The sequence below is a fragment of the Rhipicephalus sanguineus genome, chromosome 1 (assembly GCF_013339695.2).
Source record: "Rhipicephalus sanguineus isolate Rsan-2018 chromosome 1, BIME_Rsan_1.4, whole genome shotgun sequence".
Lineage (NCBI taxonomy): Eukaryota > Metazoa > Arthropoda > Arachnida > Ixodida > Ixodidae > Rhipicephalus > Rhipicephalus sanguineus.
In genome coordinates this window covers 60,746,194-60,767,594 of record NC_051176.1, presented here as the reverse complement: position 1 = coordinate 60,767,594, position 21,401 = coordinate 60,746,194, and the positions used below count along the sequence as shown (strand labels likewise).

The following is a 21,401-nucleotide window of genomic DNA, read 5'->3' as shown; positions in this document are numbered from 1 at the left end:
ACATTTTTACATTTTTTATGGCGCCATCTGTTGAAGGCAAAGAGAACACAGCAAAATGAAATAGGGTAGGTAAACTGCAGTGCCCCCAATTGCTTGTTTCAGGGTGGACGAGCCCAGCTCCCCTTCGGTAAGAGTGGTACAAACCATGTCAACAAAGTCAGCTTGTCTTCAGTAGCGAAAGGTTTAACTGTAGTAATGATGAAATAAATGTAAAGAAACTGAAGCGGACAAAAAGACAACGTTGCCTTTTCGTCCACTTCAATTTTTTTTTTTACATTTATATCAATTACTACACTACGGTTAAAGACTACAAATAATGTCCCCTATACCTTCCTTGGCTTCGTTGTCCATTGGTTTCATTAGGTCGTATCTAACAAAGAAAAACGAGCCCTTCATCACTTTCCCTTCCTTTGTTCCCTCATAGCTAGGGTCTCGTTCAAGCAGAATTGACGCCTTAGGTAGTATGCGAGGAATTATTGGTCAGCGGCCAGCTCATGAAAAGTTCACGCACTACGCGACTCCAGCTGACAGAAAAAAAAGTGTTCGGCACTTGCAGTCTTGGCTATGAGCGGTGCTGGCTAACACCCCCATGTTTACATGCCCAGAAGTACTAAATAAAGTGGACGAGAGGGCCACCACTGCTGTAGCTCAAACGGTATAGAATCGGGTGCGTTATCCAAAGGTTGTAGGTTTGGTCCCCACTGGCGGCAAGTTGTCTTTTTGTCAACTTTAATTTCTTTACATTTATATCGTAATTACTACACTACAGTTAAAGACTACAAATAACGTCCCTATACCTTTCTTGACATTATTGTCTGTTGGTTTCATGTATGTCTTAATGTATTCTGTGATGAATGTCTACCAACTAGCTCAAATTTCCATTGCAATAAAATCATGATCGTCATCATCATCAGCCCATCTGATGCCCAATGCAGGACAAAGGCCTTTTGCAATGATCTCGAACCCATCCTGTCCTGTGCAAGCCGATTCCATTTCATGCCTACAAATTTCTTAATTTCGTTGCTCCAACAAACCCTTTGCCATCCTCGGCCTCACTTCCCATTTCATGGTATCCATTCCAACGCTCTAACTGACCACCGGTAGTGACTCACCCAGGTCTTTTTTTTTTTTTTTAAATCTTTACTAGAATATCGGCTACCCCTGTTTGCTCTACGATCCACTCTGCTGTCTTTAGAGTAACACCTATTTTTCATTCCATCACACGCAATCACTGGGACTTTATTGTGTAATGCATAATTCTTAGAAATAAATATGGTGCTTGTACTCCTTCCTCTATGTAATAGCAGAGATGTAATGGACAAGAGCAGGGACTGTGATGAAAGGCCAGCGGTCTTCCAAACATCGCCACCTTAAGCTGCCCAAATAACAATGTGATGAATGTGCAAATGGCTGTGAAAATGGAATATAGTGCTCATAAAGCTTTGACGAAATTATGTTTGAACAGTTACAGAGAGCCAATCAGTGACCGTAAAGTAAAACTTGAATTAGAATTCAAAAAGAATTCCCACCCTAACAAGTCAAGACTCGATTATATCATAACAAACTTTAACGGAGATGTTAGCAGCAACAGGAGCAAAAATATTTGCAAATGCAGCACTAACTTTTTGTCAAGGACCCAGAGAATCATATACCTCAGATAAGTTGGTAAATGTTCACTGTATCTCAGTCACGTGTAGCATGCATTGCAAACAGGGTGAAAAAATTTGTGCTCTGTTGATAGCCTCAAGACTTACTTGATAGTCACACAGCACTATTTGAACTGCTTGCAATTAGTGGACGAAATGCAATGAACGAAATATAGCGAAATCACTTCGTGTTGAGACACCACATTGCATGATGTCAGTCTTGTTCAACCTCAATGTTGTAGAGATCTGCTATTCACTAGCAATTGCACTTCAATAACTTTTCCTACCATAACCAACTTAGTCACTGTTCTACAACTAAAAACTCATGTTTAATAAGATCAGTAGACACCCTCGAAGACAAACCTTGTGATACAATGAACAGTTAAATAACCACCGTTTAGATGATCAAAGATTGTATAAATGCTTTTTTGTGTGTGTGTGTGTGTGTGTGAGATGAACAGATCTTGAAATCCCTTCAAGTTCATCGTATTGAAATTCAAGATAACATGAAAATGGAACCTTTGTGTGAGGCTTTGAAAAAAAAAAAGAAAAGAAAGGTTTTTGCAGAGTAATAACACTGACGCACTTGAATTTGAGTTTTAAACCTCTAGTTTTGTAGAGAGCCTTTGAAAAATACCTTCATTAGAAGCCCTGTGAACAGTTCATGCACATTATCGAACTGCACTATTACAGAGCTAAGTAATCTGGAAAAAAAAAAAAAGGAAGCAAGTTTATGTGGTTTGTTAGTGCAGACTCAACATGCTGTGTAGCCCAGTGACAGCGTGCTCAACGCCATGCAATGCTGTATATAAACTTTGTGTGCAGGTACTGTTAGATCAAAGATTTGTGCATTAAAGAGATGTTTTGACATGTCACCTCGTTCCTTAGTGCAGAGAGCAGCTGCCTGCAGAGTGGACTCGTTTAAAACAGGCAAAGGAAGCACCACCTCACTTATTCAATTCAATTCAATTTCAATTTATTCAGACAAACATTGTCTAGGTTGAAGGGACTAAAGGCTCGATTATCTCTGCCTGGCTAGGGTTATGCAAGGCACAAGAAAGTGGCACTGCAATCACTTCAACCAGAAGTGGATTTGATGGTTAAATCGTGCTTTTAGCATAAACGCAACTAAAATTTTTATGTTTCGTGGTCAACAGCAAAATCACTTTTAAGTAATTTTGCAATGTACAACAAATTCCACTCAATTTGATATATGGTAGCATGCCTTTGCTGTAACACTGACATCAGTGGAGAATGGTTTCACTCTTATGAGCAGCTTTGCAAACACCATAGGCGCTCCAAACGTACATGTGAAATAAGGTAACAAAGATGATTAAGCAAGTAACAACGATGAATGGGTATAATGATAGATACTCAAGTAGAGAGCTGCGAACTACATTTGGTCACCTGGGTAAAATGAGCTAGAAGAGGGGGTAGCGGTCTTACTTCCAGCTCCATGGCAAGAGGACTGTGACTATCACAAGAGCTTTAGAATGACTAACCTATGTATTGTCACGTGGTTGTGACAATTAAGCAATCGCCGCAAGTGAAGATGAAACTCTTTAGCTGGTAAAGATGAAAATTTGCAGGGCGAACTTGTACCCAGAAAGAAGAATGACACTAAAAGGGCAATGATATTGGTGCACAAAGTCGTCGGTTGTAGTAGAAAAATCTGCTCATCTGTGAAATGTGTTGGTTTTTACACATGCCTTATTGAACCTTCCAGCGTTATCGTTGGAGCTCGCGTTAGATCTAGAATAAACTCGGTTACTCGTGGCCTGCGCGTGATCTTGACAGAACAGTCTGAAAGAATCGCGAAGTTTCTAAACATTGTGGCGTGGCCTGCGACGAGTGGTGGTAACAGTTCTTTGCGGGTGAAACCCGATCATATGAAAAATAAATGAATAAGCCCGCGTGGCAGTATTTGACAGAGAAGGTTGAATACATAAGTGCCTCATGACTTCGAGAACCAGCCAAGATCATCTAGGAAACGTGTTTGGTATTGTGTGACAGTCATCAGCAAGTAATGACTATCCAACCCCAAGCCAGATTTTAATAAGCCGCCTCTTGTTCTATGGCCTTGTTAAGATGCTTAGCCATGGGAAAGGCGACCAAGGTGAACTAGCCTCCTTGCTAGATCTTAAAAGCTGTGATAATGCTCCGAATGAACACAGTGCCAAATTCAAAAGCGGGTCAAGCAGTTTCATTTAGCTAGTACTTCTACCAGCATAACCAATGCATTGCACAAGTGATTCCAGGCTAATTTTGTGTACTGCTGGATAAATGCATGAAAATGTTTTAAAAATGAATTGCCAAGGAATCAAGGTGCTTGTCACTATGCCTTCACTGGCCAAAGATTTTTCAACTAACTTGGCTCAGAATTAATTTTTTCTGACAAATTTTCTCTGATGAAATAGCATAAGGAGGCCTGGGGTGCGGCTTCAAACCAGTGACCATGACTGGTAATGCACTCCCTCACCAGACAAGGATTGACCACCCTGGTGCAGTACTTGGCCATTACATCCCATATGAATACTTTTTTTTTTTGCTGTACTACATGCCTTACACTAACAACTTTATTATTAACCTCGATACCAGACGAGCAATGTGCTTTTGCACTGAAGCTCGGTCTTGACTTGACGAAGCAAGTCAGCCTGAGCGTCTATGAAGCACGAAGGCAGACTTGGGAGTTTGGCAGACTTTCTCAAGCCAAGTAACAGCTCTGCGATCCAAGTAACACCTTTGCATTCGGTGGTAAGCCTACTGCATGATAGAATATAATGACAGAGCAGCTTTTCAACTCCATATTCATTGTGCCAGAGACAGCCACTGGTTTGTTCAATTCTGCGACTCCAACAGACGCTGTTGCACACTTTGGATTACCGTTGGCATAGAATAATGCCAAGAACACCAAAGCTCATGTCAGCTGTCACCAAATGGAGCAAGTACATCGAGAAGGCAAACCATGATGGAAAACAAGGGACAAACATAAGACTGGACGAATGGTAATAAAAAGCTGTTCGCTCATTCTCTCACGGACTTCACAAATGACTGAAAGGGTCAAAGAACCAGACGGTCATTAAGTGACTCGGTTCCAAGTGGGCATTCATGCAACAGTCCCACCACGGCAAGCCATTCTTGAACAAAGTGTACCTGTAGTTGTGATATATAGAGGTTGTTTCAGGACTGTAGCTCAGCAATCACTGTGGACAGCTGCCTTTAAGGATGTGAATACGGTGCTAAGGCTATATAAACATACAGTAAAGTTAAAAAACAGCACAAGTCAACACTTGCACTTTGAACTTTAGGTGCTGGGGCTGCCTTTGTGCTAATTCATACCTTTAAAGGGCCCCTAAACCACTTTCGATAATTTTTTAACATTTCAAGTGAATGCGTGTATCGAGTTCAGAATGCCGTCGTGATCAACAATGCCAAATGTGACAGCACTATGAGCTGCAGGCGCCCCACAAATTCCAAGAAACAATCTCTTCTCCTCTCCGGGTCTTTTGGCAATCCTCAGCCCCTCAACGTTCACCGTGATGTCAACATCTTCCTCTGCTCGTGTCATCCACAAAAAGAACCTGTCTGTCTGCACGCAGGTATGCACGCTCACCACTCTTCCTCCTCGCACGGGGAGGAGGAGCACTCGACTGGGAGGAGAGACGAGCCGACGAATGGAGCTTAGCGAAGGAAAGAGAGGAACGAGCAAGGGCCTCTTTCGTATCATCAAACGCATGTAACTCTGCTATTACGGCACCATTTTGAAGAATTCCCGTGGCTACATGTTGGTTGTGAAATCAGAACTAAACTTCGACTTCTGGGTGGTTTAGGGGCCCTTTAAATAAATGCTAGGAGTAGAGTAGCTCTGGCTATCTGGCTATAATTTACAGCGAAATCACCGGAAAAAGCCACCAAATCACCACACATGATTATGCATGACACCTTGCTATTTCATACCACGTGCACGGATACCAAAAAATCATTAAAGAGACTGTCTACCTCTCGGAAAAATGTTTCTGATTGCGGTGAAAATGAGAAGATCGTTCGTCACATTGGCGGCAACGAGCATGCTTTTGCCCCAGAAAAAAGAAAATATATTTTTAATTTGATGTTGAAAATCGTGAAAAAATGACCGTTAGCGTCACCCAACAGCGACGTGGTCAATTTACTGGTAGGACAAGAAATCTTCGCAGGTAGACTCATTTTGCTTAAAAACAAACATGTATAACTTGAAATTGTATTCTACGCACTTGGGGCAGCTTGCGGTCGCGTCAGAGTAATTTTTTGGTTTTGGTTTTTCTCACGCATCCAAAAAGGCGCCCGGTGGCGCTGCTTGCGATGCTGTCTTCGATTTCGTCTGCTTCAACTCATGCGCTATGCCATGCGGCCCTCTGCACTGGTCACACTTTGCCACTGTATTATGTCTCAGATGTGGTGCGCTGTGAAGGCGCGCATTTATCGTCTCTTCTTGACGAATCAGCTTGGCTTAGATTGCGGCAGCAGTGCTAAAATAAAGGCATAGGCTGCGGTTACAGCAACACAAGTGTTCTGTAATCATATAATAAGGCTTCATTTAACCGCTAGCGCACTGAATACGACTTACATTCATTTGATTAGTGTTCAGCGAAAATAAAGTAATCCTACAGAAATCGCATGTGCTTTCAGTTTTAATTTTTACCGGTACTACAATCGTCATCGCGTCCACCAGCCAGTGTTGTGGGCATATTTCACGCCAATGGAAGAAGACCGAATGCAGATAGAAAAATTCTGTTTTAAAAATTTCTACTCACTTTCCAGAGAAACCGCTGCGAGGTTGGACACTTCAGATCGTACGCTTTTTATTGCGGTACAAAACAGAAAAGTGATGAAGGATGGTAGACAGTCCCTTTAACACAGCAGGCACATGGTTGCTTTCAGTAAAGCAAGAACACCGACTACGCTGGCAACATGTAGAAAAGATTGGGACAGCTACGCACTAGTGCGAATACTGAGGAAACAACAAAGCTGGTGGCCTTCCCCTCCTCCTCAACCTCACTTCCCTTTCTCACCCCTTGCTATACTATACTACACAAGACTATGCTATGCTTTCCCCCTCCTCCTCTCCCTCCTCACCAACACATCACTCCTCCTTACCCTCACTTCCCTTTCTCACCCCTTGCTATACTAGACTATACATAGCTTTACCCTTGTAAACTCGACTTACTGCAAGTATGAACCAACTAGTCTGCAAAGAAGTAATGCTTTACCCTCTCGCCCTCCTCTGCACTCTCACATCACTCCTCCTCACACTCACTTCCTTTTCCCACCCCTTGCTATACTATACGTGGCTATGCCATACTTTACTCTCTCCCCTCCTCCCTACTCTCCTAAACCTCACTTTCCTTTCCCACCCCCTTGCTATAATAGATATACATCGCTATGCAATGCTTTACCCTACACCCCTCCTCCTCTCCCTCCTCACCAACACATCACTCCTCCTTACCCTCACTTCCCTTTCTCACCCCTTGCTATACTAGACTATACATAGCTTTACCCTTGTAAACTCGACTTACTGCAAGTATGAACCAACTAGTCTGCAAAGAAGTAATGCTTTACCCTCTCGCCCTCCTCTGCCTCCACATCACTCCTCCTCACACTCACTTCCTTTTCCACCCCTTGCATACTATACTGGCATGCCATCTTTACTCTCTCCCCTCCTCCCTACTCTCCTAACCTCACTTTCCTTTCCCACCCCCTTGCTATAATAGATATACACGCTTCAATGCTTTACCCTCCCCCTCCTCCTCTCCCTCCTCACCCCTCACTCCTCCTTACCCTCACTTCCCTTTCTCACCCCTTGCTATACTAGACTATACATAGCTTTACCCTTGTAAACTCGACTTACTGCAAGTATGCCATACTGCAAAGAAGTTGCTTTACTCTCGCCCTCCCCACTCCACATCCCTCCTCACACTCTCCTTTTCCCACCCCTTGCTATACTATACGTGGCTATGCTCTTTACTCCCTCCCCTCCTTTTCCTAAACCTCACTTTCCTTTCCCACCCCCTTGCTATAACAGACATACATCGCTATGCAATGCTTTACCCTACCCCCCTCCTCCTTCCCTCCTCACCAACACATCACTCCTCCTTACCTCACTTCCCTTTCTCACCCCTTGCTATACAGACTATACATAGCTCCCTTGTAAACCGACTCTGCAAGTATGAACCAACTAGTCTGCAAAGAAGTAATGCTTTACCCTTCGCCCTCCTCTGCACTCTCACCTCCTCCTCACACTCACTTCCTTTTCCACCCTTGCTATACTATACTGGCTATGCCACTTTACTCTCTCCCCCCTCCCCCTACTCTCCTAACCTCACTTTCCTTTCCCACCCCCTTGCTATAATAGATATACATCGCTATGCAATGCTTTACCCTACACCCCTCCTCCTCTCCCTCCTCACCAACACATCACTCCTCCTTACCCTCACTTCCCTTTCCCACCCCTTGCTATACTATACTATACATGGCTATGCTATGCTTCCCCACTTTGCTTTGCACAGCTGCGTTGACTTTTGAGCGGTCGTGTGCCACGGACAGAACTCAAGCTTAAGCAGTTCCACTCTTAAAATGCTCAGCAGGCAGTAGCAAGCATCTCTGCACTAAAGCACAAAGCCACACATCAAAGCACCTCCCTGACCTAAACAAAGAGGTCACCAAGGCAACCCTCACTTCCGAGGCCACACACATGAATTGCAGACAAATCTGAGTTTCCAGTGTTTTTTTTTTTTTTCTAATCTGTTCTGCATGTTTCAATCAGCCCAGATATGGAGGAGAGAGTTGGGAGAGAATGAACGTGACCTAAAGGGACGAGGTCTGTGTGGGGTAAGGGGAGACGATCACACTCACTCACCTTGAGACGCCTGCCCGTGTTTTCGAGAGCAGTCACCTGCTTCTCGGCCTCAATTTCCCTCTCGACAAATTCCGTTTGAGAGGTCTCTAGAGCACTCTGCGAATTGATGGATGGACACACACCACCCACAATTGGCAAACAAGGACAGCAGGGGAGAAGGAAAAGACAGGAGGGGGAGGGTGCAGCAAGACGGAGAGAGAGAGCAGCAAGCACAGTGCAGTGTAATGCAAGCCAACCCCACACTATGACAAAAGCAGTAAACCCACACCTTGACATGCAACCACAAGGAAAGAATAAATGCAGTAGTGCGAACCAACCGAAGAGCTTCTACAGGCCCCTTCAAAGCCAAAGAAAAGTGCACAAACAAAGCTGACTATGGGCAAGCATATGGAGATTGGAATGTCAAAGGTGCTAAAAGGAAATGCTTAAAAGCCCAATCCAGTTCATTGCAGAAGCACCGACAGCTGGGCGAGTTGATACTTATTAATTCTTGAACAAGGGCATAAGGAAAGAACATAAGCTACATACATAAACTCACAAATGGTTTGTTATTTGGAATCATCATCATCAGCCTAACTGTTTGACATGTTTCACCAATAACCCGGTCTTGTGCTTGCTGCGGGTGCATTATTCCCACACACTTAATCTCATCTGCCCACCTAACTTTCTGCCTCCCCTCGTGCACTTGGCTTCTCTTGGAATCTAGTCTGTTACCCTTAATGACCAGCAGTTATCTTGCCTTCATGCTAGATGACCTGCCCATGCACATTTATTCTTGATTTCAACTAAGATGTCCTCAACAACCGTTTGTTTCCAGACCCACTCTGCTCTCTTCTTGTCCCTTAAGGTTACACCTATCATTTTCCTTTCCATGGCTCACTGCATTGTCCTCAATTTAAGTCCTCCCTCATAAGCCTCCAGGTTTCTGCCCTGTAGGTAAGTGTAACTAGGTACTTTGCCATGTAGAAACGCCCCCATTTGGCACCTACTGCACATGTAATGTTTTTGTATGTGCCCTTTATAAACAGGGTGGCATCTGAAAATAAAGGTTCTTTTGCTACATGGCTCACACCCGATCACATGGTGTCAGAAGTGGTGGGCAATGCGTTTCACTAGCCCCATTTGCCAGTGTCCACCCCCGTATCCGGCATGGCCAAAGTACAGTCCATTAGGCAACAAAGTACGGCATCGACGCTCCTTCCACCGCCGAGGCCGCTAGACAATACTGGCGGTGCTTTTCAAAATTGGACCAGCTAGAAAAGTGAGTTTGCTCTGTTTTCTACTGCAAAGGGAATGAAGCAGCAACCTAAGGAAGTTCAGGCAGCTACATTCCTTGTGATAATTGGCGAAGGAGCAAGGCGAGCATAATATACCTTCAAATTTGATGATGAGGATGAGAAGCAAAACATTGATAAGCTCATTGAAAAGTTTTAAGTCCACCACAAACCAGCAATGAATTGAATGTTTAAAGAGTTTTGTTTTGGCTCTCGAGAACAGCAGGAAGGCAAGACTTCCAATGTGTGGCTAATTGACCTTAGAACCCTCATTCCCCAATGCGAATTCGGAGAACTAGAAGAAAGGCTACTGTGCAGTCAAATAATTCTGGGAATCAGAGACAAGAACATACAGCAGAAACTTCTGGCGGAGAATCCTTCATATGCCCAAACAAGTGAAATTTGCCGAGCGAGAGAACAAGGAGACAATTGAACGAAATTAAGGAGATTTCAGTGGGCACAGCAGATGAAAGTAATGTGCGTTTGGTGAAGGCACAAACCACTTCGGGTACTTGCCTAGGCTGCGATCTCGCAGACACGAACAAGCAAAGTACCCTGCTCAAAGCAAATGCTGTAACAGGTGTGGGGGCTGAAACCTGTTCGTCTGCGTGTGTTGTCAATCACAAGTGAGACAGAGGAGTCGAAGACGAAAAATATAGCAGGTCAATGCAATGGACGAGCACGACCCTCAGTCAGTGACCCTAGATATTGCTGGGGCCACTATCCGGTGCAAGATTGATACTGGAACCAACTGTTGCATCATGCCTGAAGCTACACTTAAGAATATAACTACACAGCCAGCACAAGCAGGCTCCTCGACGCCACGGTCCTTCTTCGGGCACAAGGAAAAGGCATCAGAAAGGATTGAGCTTCCAATCGCTAGTGCAATGCAAGCTACAACAGCCCTGTTCTTCATTGTGAACGCTGAGGGATAATTGAAATAACTGAACGCAGAGGGATAATTTGCTGCATAAATATGGGGGACTCCTCAGAGACAAAAATGATTACAGGTTTTGAAGATGTCTTCCAGAGATTGGAAGAAATCAAAGACATCACCTACCACATGGAACTCAAGCCTAAAACTCAAGGTCCCGTCAAATCGGCCAGACAAATTGCCGTTGCCCTTCAAGAGCACATCAAAGCTAAGCTGGACAAGATGGAGCAAAACTGAGTGATATCCAATGTAACGGAGCCTACTTCTTCGTTAAGCCATAAGCCTATAGTAGTAAAGACCGAAAAGGTGCGCATACGCTTAGACCCGTCAGATTTAAATAGGGCACTTCTCAGAGAGCATTACCATATGCTGTCCCTGGAAGATATTTTGCCGCAGTTGCATCAAGCAAAATTCTTTTCCACCTTAGATGCGTTGTCTGGATTCTGGCAGATAAAATTAGACCATCCGAGCTCTCGTTTACGCATTATAAGCACATACTATTGTCTATATACAGATTCCTGAGCATGCCTTTTGGCATTTCTTCTACTCCAGAAATTTTTCAGCATGTGATGTAACAAATACTGGGTAGGGCTTGAGGGGCGTCGCTGTCGTAATGGACGACATCCTTGTCATGAGAGCAGTCACAAGAACAGCGCAACAACAATTTGATCACCCTACTGGCCCAATGAGGAGAACACAATTTGAAGCTCAATAAGAAAAAGTGTACTTTCCTGCAGCCCTGAGTCCGCTACATGGGCCACGTTCTCACTAAAGAAGGGCAGTGCCTGGACACCAGCCGAGTGGAGCACATCGAGCAAGTGCCCCCTCTGCAAAACTGTTCACCAACTTCAAATCTTTCTCAGCGTGATCAACTTGTGGCACGCTTCATCCCAAACATGTCCACCATGGGCGCTATATTGTACACATTCTATTATAGAACGGAACACAACGTCTTAAGAGAATGAGATAGTGCAGACAGCCAATAAGCGAAAGGGGAAGCACCCCAGAAGAATGCTTCATGTTTTGATCATCTGCTGTATAATGAATTCAGAAACACATGAAGAAATATAGAATTATTAAAACTGAATATCAACATTTAGGGGCAGTGTTTTTCAAAGCTTGAAATTGAAGAGCATGATAACTTTAACAATTTATTTGTGTTATAGTCTTGATTGGCCGCTAGGTGGTGTCACAATATCACGAGACATTTGGTGGTCGCCTGGTGGCCATCTTCACAAACTGTGTCGGCGCGGGATTGGATTAAGCCAGACACAAAGCAGCCTAGTTCGCTTTTCCGGCCCGAGCGCTTATGTTTCGATCCAATCCACGTTATCCAGAGACCGTTCTATATCCGTTCTATTGGACGGAACTTGTCCCGTCCATTCTGTGCCCATTTTTTGCCTAGAAGATGACAAAATGATTGACAGCACTCCCTTTTCCAGTTGCTGTTCTCACATCTGACCAACAGACGTACACGCGATAGCCTCGAACAATCCCATGCAGCGTGATAGAATGATGTTCTATCACAGAATGCGTACAAGATTATGCCCCATAGACTGCTTTGCGACCTATTGAAAAAGGGTGTTGCATGGGTGTGGACAGACAGTCTATAGACAATAGCTTTTGCCAGCACCTGTTCTTTGCTAATTTTAAGCAAGAAAAACCTGCGATTTTGTCTGCTAACACCAGTCAATATGGTGTAGGAGCCGTTCTCCTGCAGGACGGGCAACCGACTGCCTATTCATCGTGGTCACTAACAGATACCCAGCAACGATATGCACAGATAAAAAAGAAATGCATGCCGATGCTCACGAGTGCACTCAAGACTACAGCTTTAGGCAGTCCAAAGTTATTGTCGAGTCCAATCACAGACCCCCTAGAGCAGATATTAAAAAAACCACAGTGTGAATGCCTGCTGCGATTGCAATGCATAAGGCTTGTTTTGCAAAGATTCCCAATCAAGACGACATATGATACAGGCAAGGAGCTGTTCCTGGGCGATGCGCTATCTCGCTTTCGAAGTCCTACTGAACTAAAAGATGAAACAAAACAATTTCATGTTAATATTATCTCTACTTTTCCCATATCAGACTAACAGCTTAGGAGAATTCTCAATAAAACAAAGGCGCTGCCATGGCTGAACTGTGCAGCTATGCAAGCACAGAATGGCCAAAGGCCACGGACAAACTGTAGCACGTTTTGCGTCCTTACTGGTGATACTGCAATGAACTGCACGTCAAGGACAGGCTGCTACTTAGGAGCTACCAAATCTACCAGCCAAGCGACCGGAGGCCCTACGCTTCCTACATGCTGCCCACAGAGGGGGAAGAAAAAATGAAGATGAGAGCCCTACTGGTAATGTTTTGACCTGGCATGAATGCGGATATTTCAGCTCTACCTAAGTCACGTACAGCTTGCCAAAAGCAGAAACGCTAGACTGCTGATGCTGAGCCACGAGATACCAAGTCTGCCATGGCAAATCGTCAGGCTTTATATTTTCTACCACGATGGCCTGACGTACAGTAATCCTAGTGGATTTTCACTCGCTCTTTTTCGATGTTAAAAAGTTACATCAAGCAACAGCAGAAGCCGCAAACAACGCTGTTGTGGTGTTTGCTCGTTTTTACGACCAGTAAGTACCAGTAAGATTGAGCTGCTATATACCTTTCTCCTGAGGGATAGTGGTAAACTACCATTCATGATCTGAGAATGCCTGACAAATGTGCTCCACCCCATTCTCATTCTACTAGTTCCGTCAGTCTCATGGTTTGGACCTGCGGTCACTACGTGCCCTAAGCAGACGTATTCCTTTACCGCTTTCAGTGCGTCGCTGACCACCACAAAGCATTGTTCTCTTCCAGGATTGTTGAACGTTACTTATTTTTCTGCATATTAATTTTCAGACCTACTGCTTTCCCTGTCCAATTCAGTTATTTGGAAAACAGACTAGATACTTCAGGATCACAAAAGCTGCCTGGAGGCGACATGTGAAAAAATTTATATGAAAATTGCCAATGCTAAACATAACTTCAAAAATGTTCCAAAAGCTGAGTGAATTCATGATTGAAAAAAAAAAAAGTTTACTCCAAGTTGACATAACATATTAACAACGAAAGCCTCACCTCATTTGTGTCAGTGTATACTCAAGATGCAACTTGCATAGACTGCGAAATGTCTATACCCTTTCGTTGTTAAGTTGTTAAGTCAGACTAAACAATGTCACGACAAAAGGTAACAACAAAATCTTAAATAGGACTAAGTGGAATTCCTAACACGTACTGCACAACAAAGAAAGAAAAAATTGAACAGCTGGGATACTAGGATGCAATATCAGTGATTACGCTCAAGAGCTCAATGACAAGTGCTGCATAAATAATCAAACTCTTTATCTGATAGTGTGCTGGTTGGCTAACCAACACACACTTCTCCCATGTTTCTGATATGGAAGACTTCTACTATTTCTCTGTTAGAATGTAAAGTGTTCATCAACAGGGATTTACAGCTGCAGGATTACACAATGGTCAACAAGGTTGGTGCGTGTCATGTTAGACGTGGCTAGCTCATGTTCCCTTAGCCAACATACATGCGCCTGCCGCTTTGTCCCAAGTATGACTTTGTGCACCTGAGCTATAGCTCATAGACAGCACCTGTACTGCACTTTCTGTAATGGCCATGTTGTTTACATCTGACCAGCCACTGTCATTTGTACCATAGCTCGCGGTGATGGACAATGGTAGTGCAACTGCGATGATTTAGTTTCTTTACACTTACATTTAAATGCTGTCATAACTGTAGCGCACACTACTAATTAGGGAACATTGCATAAAATAACGTGCTGTGCCTGCCGATTCACCCATGACCATTACCATCAATTCCAAAGGACACCTTTCTTTCTTTTGTAGCAGCGCAGCATCAGAGTGACACTCAATGTCCTAAAGTGTACTCGCTAAACGTAGCACTAAAGTTGTCCGTTTCAGAGGGGTACAAGACAGATGTCACTTAGTCGGGTGCTGTGGATGACCATATGCTGACCTGCCCTCTAAACAAACAGCTCTGTGCACACTCCCAATAATCAAGAACATCATAATCTTTCCTGCTCACACTCTTTGCTTTTCCAATCAGGTCAGCATGGCCTAGCAGCCAGTCTCTGCAACCAGATAGTAAGGCTGGAGAAAACTGGGTATCCCCCCATCCATGAGCAGAGTGTGCAGTAAGCTCATCCTGGTCATCAAAGGCACCACACAGGCCACTCAATCCAACTTGTTCAGATTCAAAAAAGCTTTCAGTTTTCGTGTGCGTTCATTAACTATGCCACATGCTTAAGAATGTCATGACATACTTTGAAATCACAGCAGTATACACAGTAGACAACGAGTCATTGCAATTGTGACCATGAATTGGAAAAAAAAAAATGGAAACAAAGTTTGCAAAGAGACTCTAGACATAAAGATCACTACAGAAAATGCAAGACAAGTGTTTACACCAAACGTGTCATTGAGCTTGTGAGCATCATTTCTAATAGTATCGCATCCCACTGTACTGGTTATTCAATTTTTCCTTTCTTTGTTGTGCAGCACGTGTCAGGGATTCCGCTGACTGCTATGCAAGATTTGCTACCTTTTGTCATGACGTTATGTTTAACGTTGGCAGTTTTCATATCACTTATTTCCCATGTCACCCACCAGGCGGCTTTTGTGATGCTCACATATTTGCACTTGTTTGTGCATTTAGTGTTTGTTCTTTCCTTACGTCCTTGTTCCTAGCAGCGCAATGTTTTCAAAAAGAAAAGTTCATTGCTATGAAATCAGCCAAATGAGGCACAGAGAAACCTAGACGAAGAAACAAAAAAAGATTGCTTGAACAAGAAAGGGAAAAATAAATGCCTGAGAAAATTGGACAGTACACTGCAAAAATGTAACACATTATAATAGTGCGCTGCTTTTAGGGCAAGTTAGTAAGTCACGCTGTGCACGGATACATTAGAAAACATGACTGTGAGTGTGGCATGCATAAAGACCCGTATAGAAGCATGACAAGGAACTGAAGTTTGCTGCAATTCACACGTTTATGCAGGTATCCATATAAGTACAATTACAGCAGTAAGAGAGATGGTCAGCGTCCTGTAGCTTTAGGATAGCATACACATATATATTAATGAATTAAATGCTGCAAATTTCAGCCGGTAGTGCATTTCTAAACGTGTCTTCATACGTGCCCCCTTCACAGTCCTTGTCTTCCACACACATGAAAGCTGTCATCCACGCACCTACAAAAAAAAAAAACCTTATTTGTAGCTATGTGCTACAAGTGGGTGGATGAGAAACCTGCCAGCTGGCAAAAATAAAAAAGTGTTCCACGGTTGCCGTCATGGCTACGAGATGCACTGACTAACACTCCCAGGTTTGCATGCACATAAATACCCGATAAGTGGATGAGAGGACGACCGCCGCCGTAGCTCAAGTGGTAGAGCATTGGGCACGTTATCCGAAGGTTGCAGGTTCGGTCCCTGCTGGCAGCAAGTTGTCTTTTTGTTCACTTTACTTTCTTCACATTTATATAATAATCACTACAATACAGTTCCTTGGCTTCATTATCTATTGGTTTTCATTAAGCCTGTATCAAACAAAAAAACGAGCCCTTAAAATTTCCTTCTTTTATTTCTCCATTATACAGGGTGTTTTTATTTAGACAATACAGACTTTTATAAAAATCCTATGACAGTAAGGGTCCTGTCGTTTTTGCCCACAAACTCTAAGTCAAGGTGGAAATATTTTGCAGCAGCTAAAACAACACTGGCCCAACTAATTAACAAAAACTCATTAACTTTCTCATTATTAGCTTGAGGGCAGTTATTTATATGAGAAAGTTGTAGTGCATGACAATTTATGGGATACCCATTTTTTAGAAATCGCGAAAGCTGCACGTAATTCGAGATATTCATTATCCAATTTCAAGGGCGATATCAAAACTGATGACACCCGGCACGCAGGAAATGTAGCCTCTCTGTTATGTCATACCGAAACTACCTGTTACAAGGAAATGACAAAATTTGAATGAAGGCGTGTCATGAAAAGTGGCAATTCATGTTGCACTGCCTTACCTTTGTGCAATGTTTGGTGCCCTTCTGTTTATTTTGAGCTGTGTGCAAGAAAACCGCAACATCAACCTTTTCTTTCTGTGTGAAGCGTAAAATTCAGGGAAAGACACTGTAGTGCTTCTTCTTGAAGACTGGCGAAATAGTTTTTCACGCCTGCTTATAGTTTAAGAAAGAAATAGATAAGCACCACATGTCGCACACAAAGAATAAGCTGTCTACTTGTGATTTCAAAACGCTTGCCGACTTTCCTGACCAGATTCTGCTTCGGCACACCTTGATTAAGGTTTTGTCACTTCCTTGTAATGGATAGTTCTGGTCCCAAGTAACAGAGAGGCCGTGCTTCCTGCACGCCGGGCGTGATCAGTTTCGAGATCACCCTTGAAATTGGATGATGAATATCTCGAATTACGTGCAACTTTTGTGGTTTATAAAACATGGGTATCCCATAAATTGTCACGCACTACAACTTCCTAATATAAATAACTGCCCTCAAGTTAATAATTAAAGAGTTAATGAACAAGTTTTTGTTAATTAGTCACATCGATGTTATTTTAGCTGCGGCAAAGTATTTCCGCCTCAACATAGCATCTGTGTGCGAAAATGACAGAACCTTACTGTCATAGGATTTTTATAAAAATGTGTATTGTCTAGAAAAAACATGCTGCATGTCATTTTTTTAAGGTTAAACTAGTTAAATCCAGCCTATACAATAATTCCATGTTGGTCTGGAAGAGTTGGTATAGTTTTAGGCCCATGTTCACAAGCCAACCTTTATCCATTGTTTTCCTAATAATTTCTCTGCCCTTAGCATGCTTCATAAAAAAGTGACACGAATTCACAAATCAACCTTACAGTTATCTTTTGTCCCAATCGCCATTTTTGCATTTTAACATCACAATTAGCCACTTTAAGGACACAAAAACAATAAGGAAAACATGAAATAAGTGCAAGGTCCTTTTTGAGGGTGGGCTTAGAACCCTGTTGACACAAAGCAGTAAAAATGGGAAAGAATTTCGAGGAAATTACTGTTTCAAGACAAGTGAAATCACAAAAATAATGCCTGCTGGCCTCACATGCAACTGCATGGTGCTTTCCTAATGTGTCACTAACATTCTCTGCCAGTGATCACTAGCACTGACAGGCAATGGCATTAATGGCACTGCACCAAGACAACAGGCTTGGCACCAGGTCGAGATGACTGATACTAATGCAATTTGAAGCCTATGGTCTGAGGTTCTTATAACTGGCTCAGACATGAACTATAGTTGACGCTGCTCATTTACGCAGCATAATGAAATTTGGACAATTTCACTTTGAAAACGAGAACTGAACTGCGGAAGAGCCTACGCCTTAAGCCTATGAGTGACACCTCCACCCACGAGTAAACCATGCAGGAGTCGGTTATGCCTAACCATCCCACAAGCATCCTTATTGAGCCACCATTTTGCTTTCTATGGCACAAGCATGACACGGTGTCCTTATTAAGCCATAATCACGCACACTTGCCTCATTCCAGCACAGCCCATGGTGGATTATGCCACCAATCGTCTCGGTCAACGTTTATGCGTAACCGACAGCGTCTAAATAAGAGAGGCCCCAGTTCAGCACTGCTACATGAGGCCACATCAAAGTGACTGCGAGCCACAGTGGAAGGGCTGGCGAGTAGTGACAGACAGAAAGAACGCGAAAAATACGGGGGGAGCGCAGCCTGGCATGGTGCCTGGCTCACCAGCGTCATTTGCACTCTTCATCCAATCATAATCCACACATCCAATTGATCACTGTGAAAAGGGAGTGCAAATGAAGCTGCCTCTGTTGCTGAGGCAACTCTTGCGCAGCCAGGTGAAGGTAATTGAGAAGTCGGTTTTCTCTTTTTTAATGATATCACAGCTGTACAAAGTATAGAAACCCTTGGGTAATGACCACGACCGAAACAAATTTCGAATATCAAAATTTTGAGATACCAGAGTTCGAGTTAACGAGGGTTTGCTATACTTGCATTTGCTCTCTATGAACTATAATAGTTACACTAAGGTACCAATCAAACGTTTCAGTGTAAGCTTCAACAAAAAATTGAGAAGGCTGCCCTTTTTCCAGTTATGAAGCGGCCATTCAAGAGCAAGCGAGAAAGTGAAGGAGATGTTAGCAGCAAGAGTGCACGTCTTAAGACAAAAGGCAATGTTAGCATATATGCACACTATTTGCGGCAAAATATGTACACTACAATCTCTCACACAATATCATTGGCTACAAGCATGCTTTCCTGTCCAAAAACAGGCGTGGTCATACAACATGCTAGCAGAAGGTTATTTGGCAAGGGTACACAGGAGGAACTGCTCCATCTTTGCCCAGAATCTGCGAGTTCTCTAATGAATCTTATAGAACCTGCACCACATCACGTGGTGAGAGTGTGAATGCTAAACACAGCCCAAGTGCCTCTGTCCACTCAATCTTTCTTCTGCAGAGAGAATGGGATACGTCGAGATGAGGGCTAGTTGGTATATGTTCATTTTAACGGTGAAAAAAAAAAATACGGAGAAAGGCAGAGAAGCACTTGTCTTGTATCTTCTCTTCCTTTGTCCTGTCCTATCTTGTGCCGTTAAAATGAGAGAATGGAAAAGCCTCCTGGGGAAAAAGCAAGTTGTTGCCTACAACTCTACCGGCTCATTTTTAGCAATGACGTAGGAAACGTGTCCACACACTGCTTCCCACATGATGAAAAGTAATGTAAATGCCAGAATCCATGTTGCTCAAACAGATTTGTCTGCTACATAGGGTGGGATGTGCTTGTGGCAAAATTGCGCCACGAAATCATGACTGACAGGTGACAACACTTGAGAATAATGCTACCATCAGTGTGGTCCTGTAAATAATGAAACCAGTAAGAAGACAACACTGAATGGTGTCTTTAGGACTAGTACAAGTACTTTCTGCAGCATTGAAACACAGTTTGATCTACTTATGTCACGGCGGTTCACATCAACTTCTGTTGACGACACCCCAATAAAAGACCAGCCTGAAACCAGTCTAGGCAGGTTACGGTTCATTATGCAGATTTCAGCAGAATCGCTCAACTGCAAGACTACAAATTTGGCAAACAGCAATGACAAATGCAGTAAGTCTAATGCTCAATTTGACGTTAGACAATAAAGAAAATGCTAAAAGAATACCCCCTGCTGCAACGCACGTCGCTGAATGTGGCAACTTGGACAAAATGTGGATCCTGCTGACCTGACTGCCATCGCAGAATGCTTTGTTGACCTCGTCACATGTTTTTGCATCAAAATTACACAATGTACTGACATTTTACAGGAGCCATAAGCAAGAGTTTAGCATTTTTCATACATTTTAAAGACTTCAATTAGCACTCTGGCCTACTCTCTCAAAAATTAAGGACAGCAGCATCTGTGCAGCCTTCATAGGAAAAAGCTAGCAGCGGAGCACATTTCAGGTACAACTGTTGTCAGAAATTAGAAACGGTGCTGATCTCGCACTTGGTGGATAACAGCCTGACAGAAAATTTCTGAAATTAAGTGAGTCAGCTGTTTTGCAAAGCTCAGCTCCACAAAATGAAGGAGCTTGTCTTACTGATGCAATTGACACCTATATTTTACAAGATGAAAGGAGAATGAATTCAAACCCTTGAGTGCAAACCCTCAAGTTCACATTATTCAGTTATTTGTTTGTTGTCCTCAGAGGCTTCAAAAGATGGCTTTCGCTTGGTTGGTGTTTGAGAAGGAAACAAAGCATACTCGATGGTCAACAAATTTCCTAATCATGAGTACAACTACGTCAAGCTATTGAACATATGCAGAACAAACTTAAGTGGGTCCTGTAGCTAGTTGGGGGTGGGTTTTATAGCAACAACCGCCACTTTCCTACCTGCACATTTCTCCACTTGGAGAGTTGACGCAACAAAACATAGTGCCTACCAATAACAGAAGTGTAGATGCGTTACAATTTAAACGTCAAGAAACGAAGCACAAAGCATCTGCACGAATGGTTCACTCACAATTCGTGCCTGCGCTTGACTGGCCTCTCGGTCGCGGTCCCGCTGGGCCTGGGTGAGCTGCGCACGGAGGTCAGCTGCCTGAAGTCGTAGCTCGTCCAGCTGAGAGTCCTGGAGTGCACGCTGCCGCTGGAGCTCTTCTTCGTGGCTGCGCCGCTATTTGCGAGGATCATTCAGAGGTTTTCCCAACAGAGCACAATAGAAGCTCAGAAGACTCTTTCGCTGACAGTGTTTTATAAGTACGTGGCAATGAGAAAGACAAGAGGTGTAAAGCGTGCTGAATTTTCGACCAAATGTGCCCGCGGAAATGCGACATGCAATAAGTCTGTGGTAAGCATGTGGTAGCTTCCATTTGTTCATTTTGCAGTCTAAGTTAAGCCACTGTTTTGAAATGGAGGTGAACCCAAAAATAAAACAACACACTGGATCAGTTTAAAAATTGTTCGCATATGCACTTTGGCTGATAACACGTGTCTATTTTTGTCCAGCGTAGTGCACCGCAAATATTTTTTTTTATCATGAACCAATTAGCTTGACAGTCTGGTCTTA

At 43.3% G+C, this 21,401-nt stretch overlaps 1 protein-coding gene across 2 annotated transcripts in view; it reads right to left on the bottom strand.

Annotated features, from left to right (window-relative positions):
* Window positions 1-21,401, bottom strand: part of LOC119391964 (golgin subfamily A member 1) — a 109,224-nt gene that overhangs the window by 28,028 nt on the left and 59,795 nt on the right. The window contains exons 11-12 of one of the 2 annotated variants that reach the window (XM_037659609.2): window positions 20,856-21,008; window positions 8,539-8,634 (exon numbers count right to left, since the gene is read on the bottom strand). In XM_037659609.2, the coding sequence (XP_037515537.1) occupies window positions 8,539-8,634; window positions 20,856-21,008 (249 nt within the window). The remainder of the gene's footprint in view (window positions 1-8,538; window positions 8,635-20,855; window positions 21,009-21,401) is intronic. The other variant, XM_037659613.2, reaches the window with a different exon arrangement.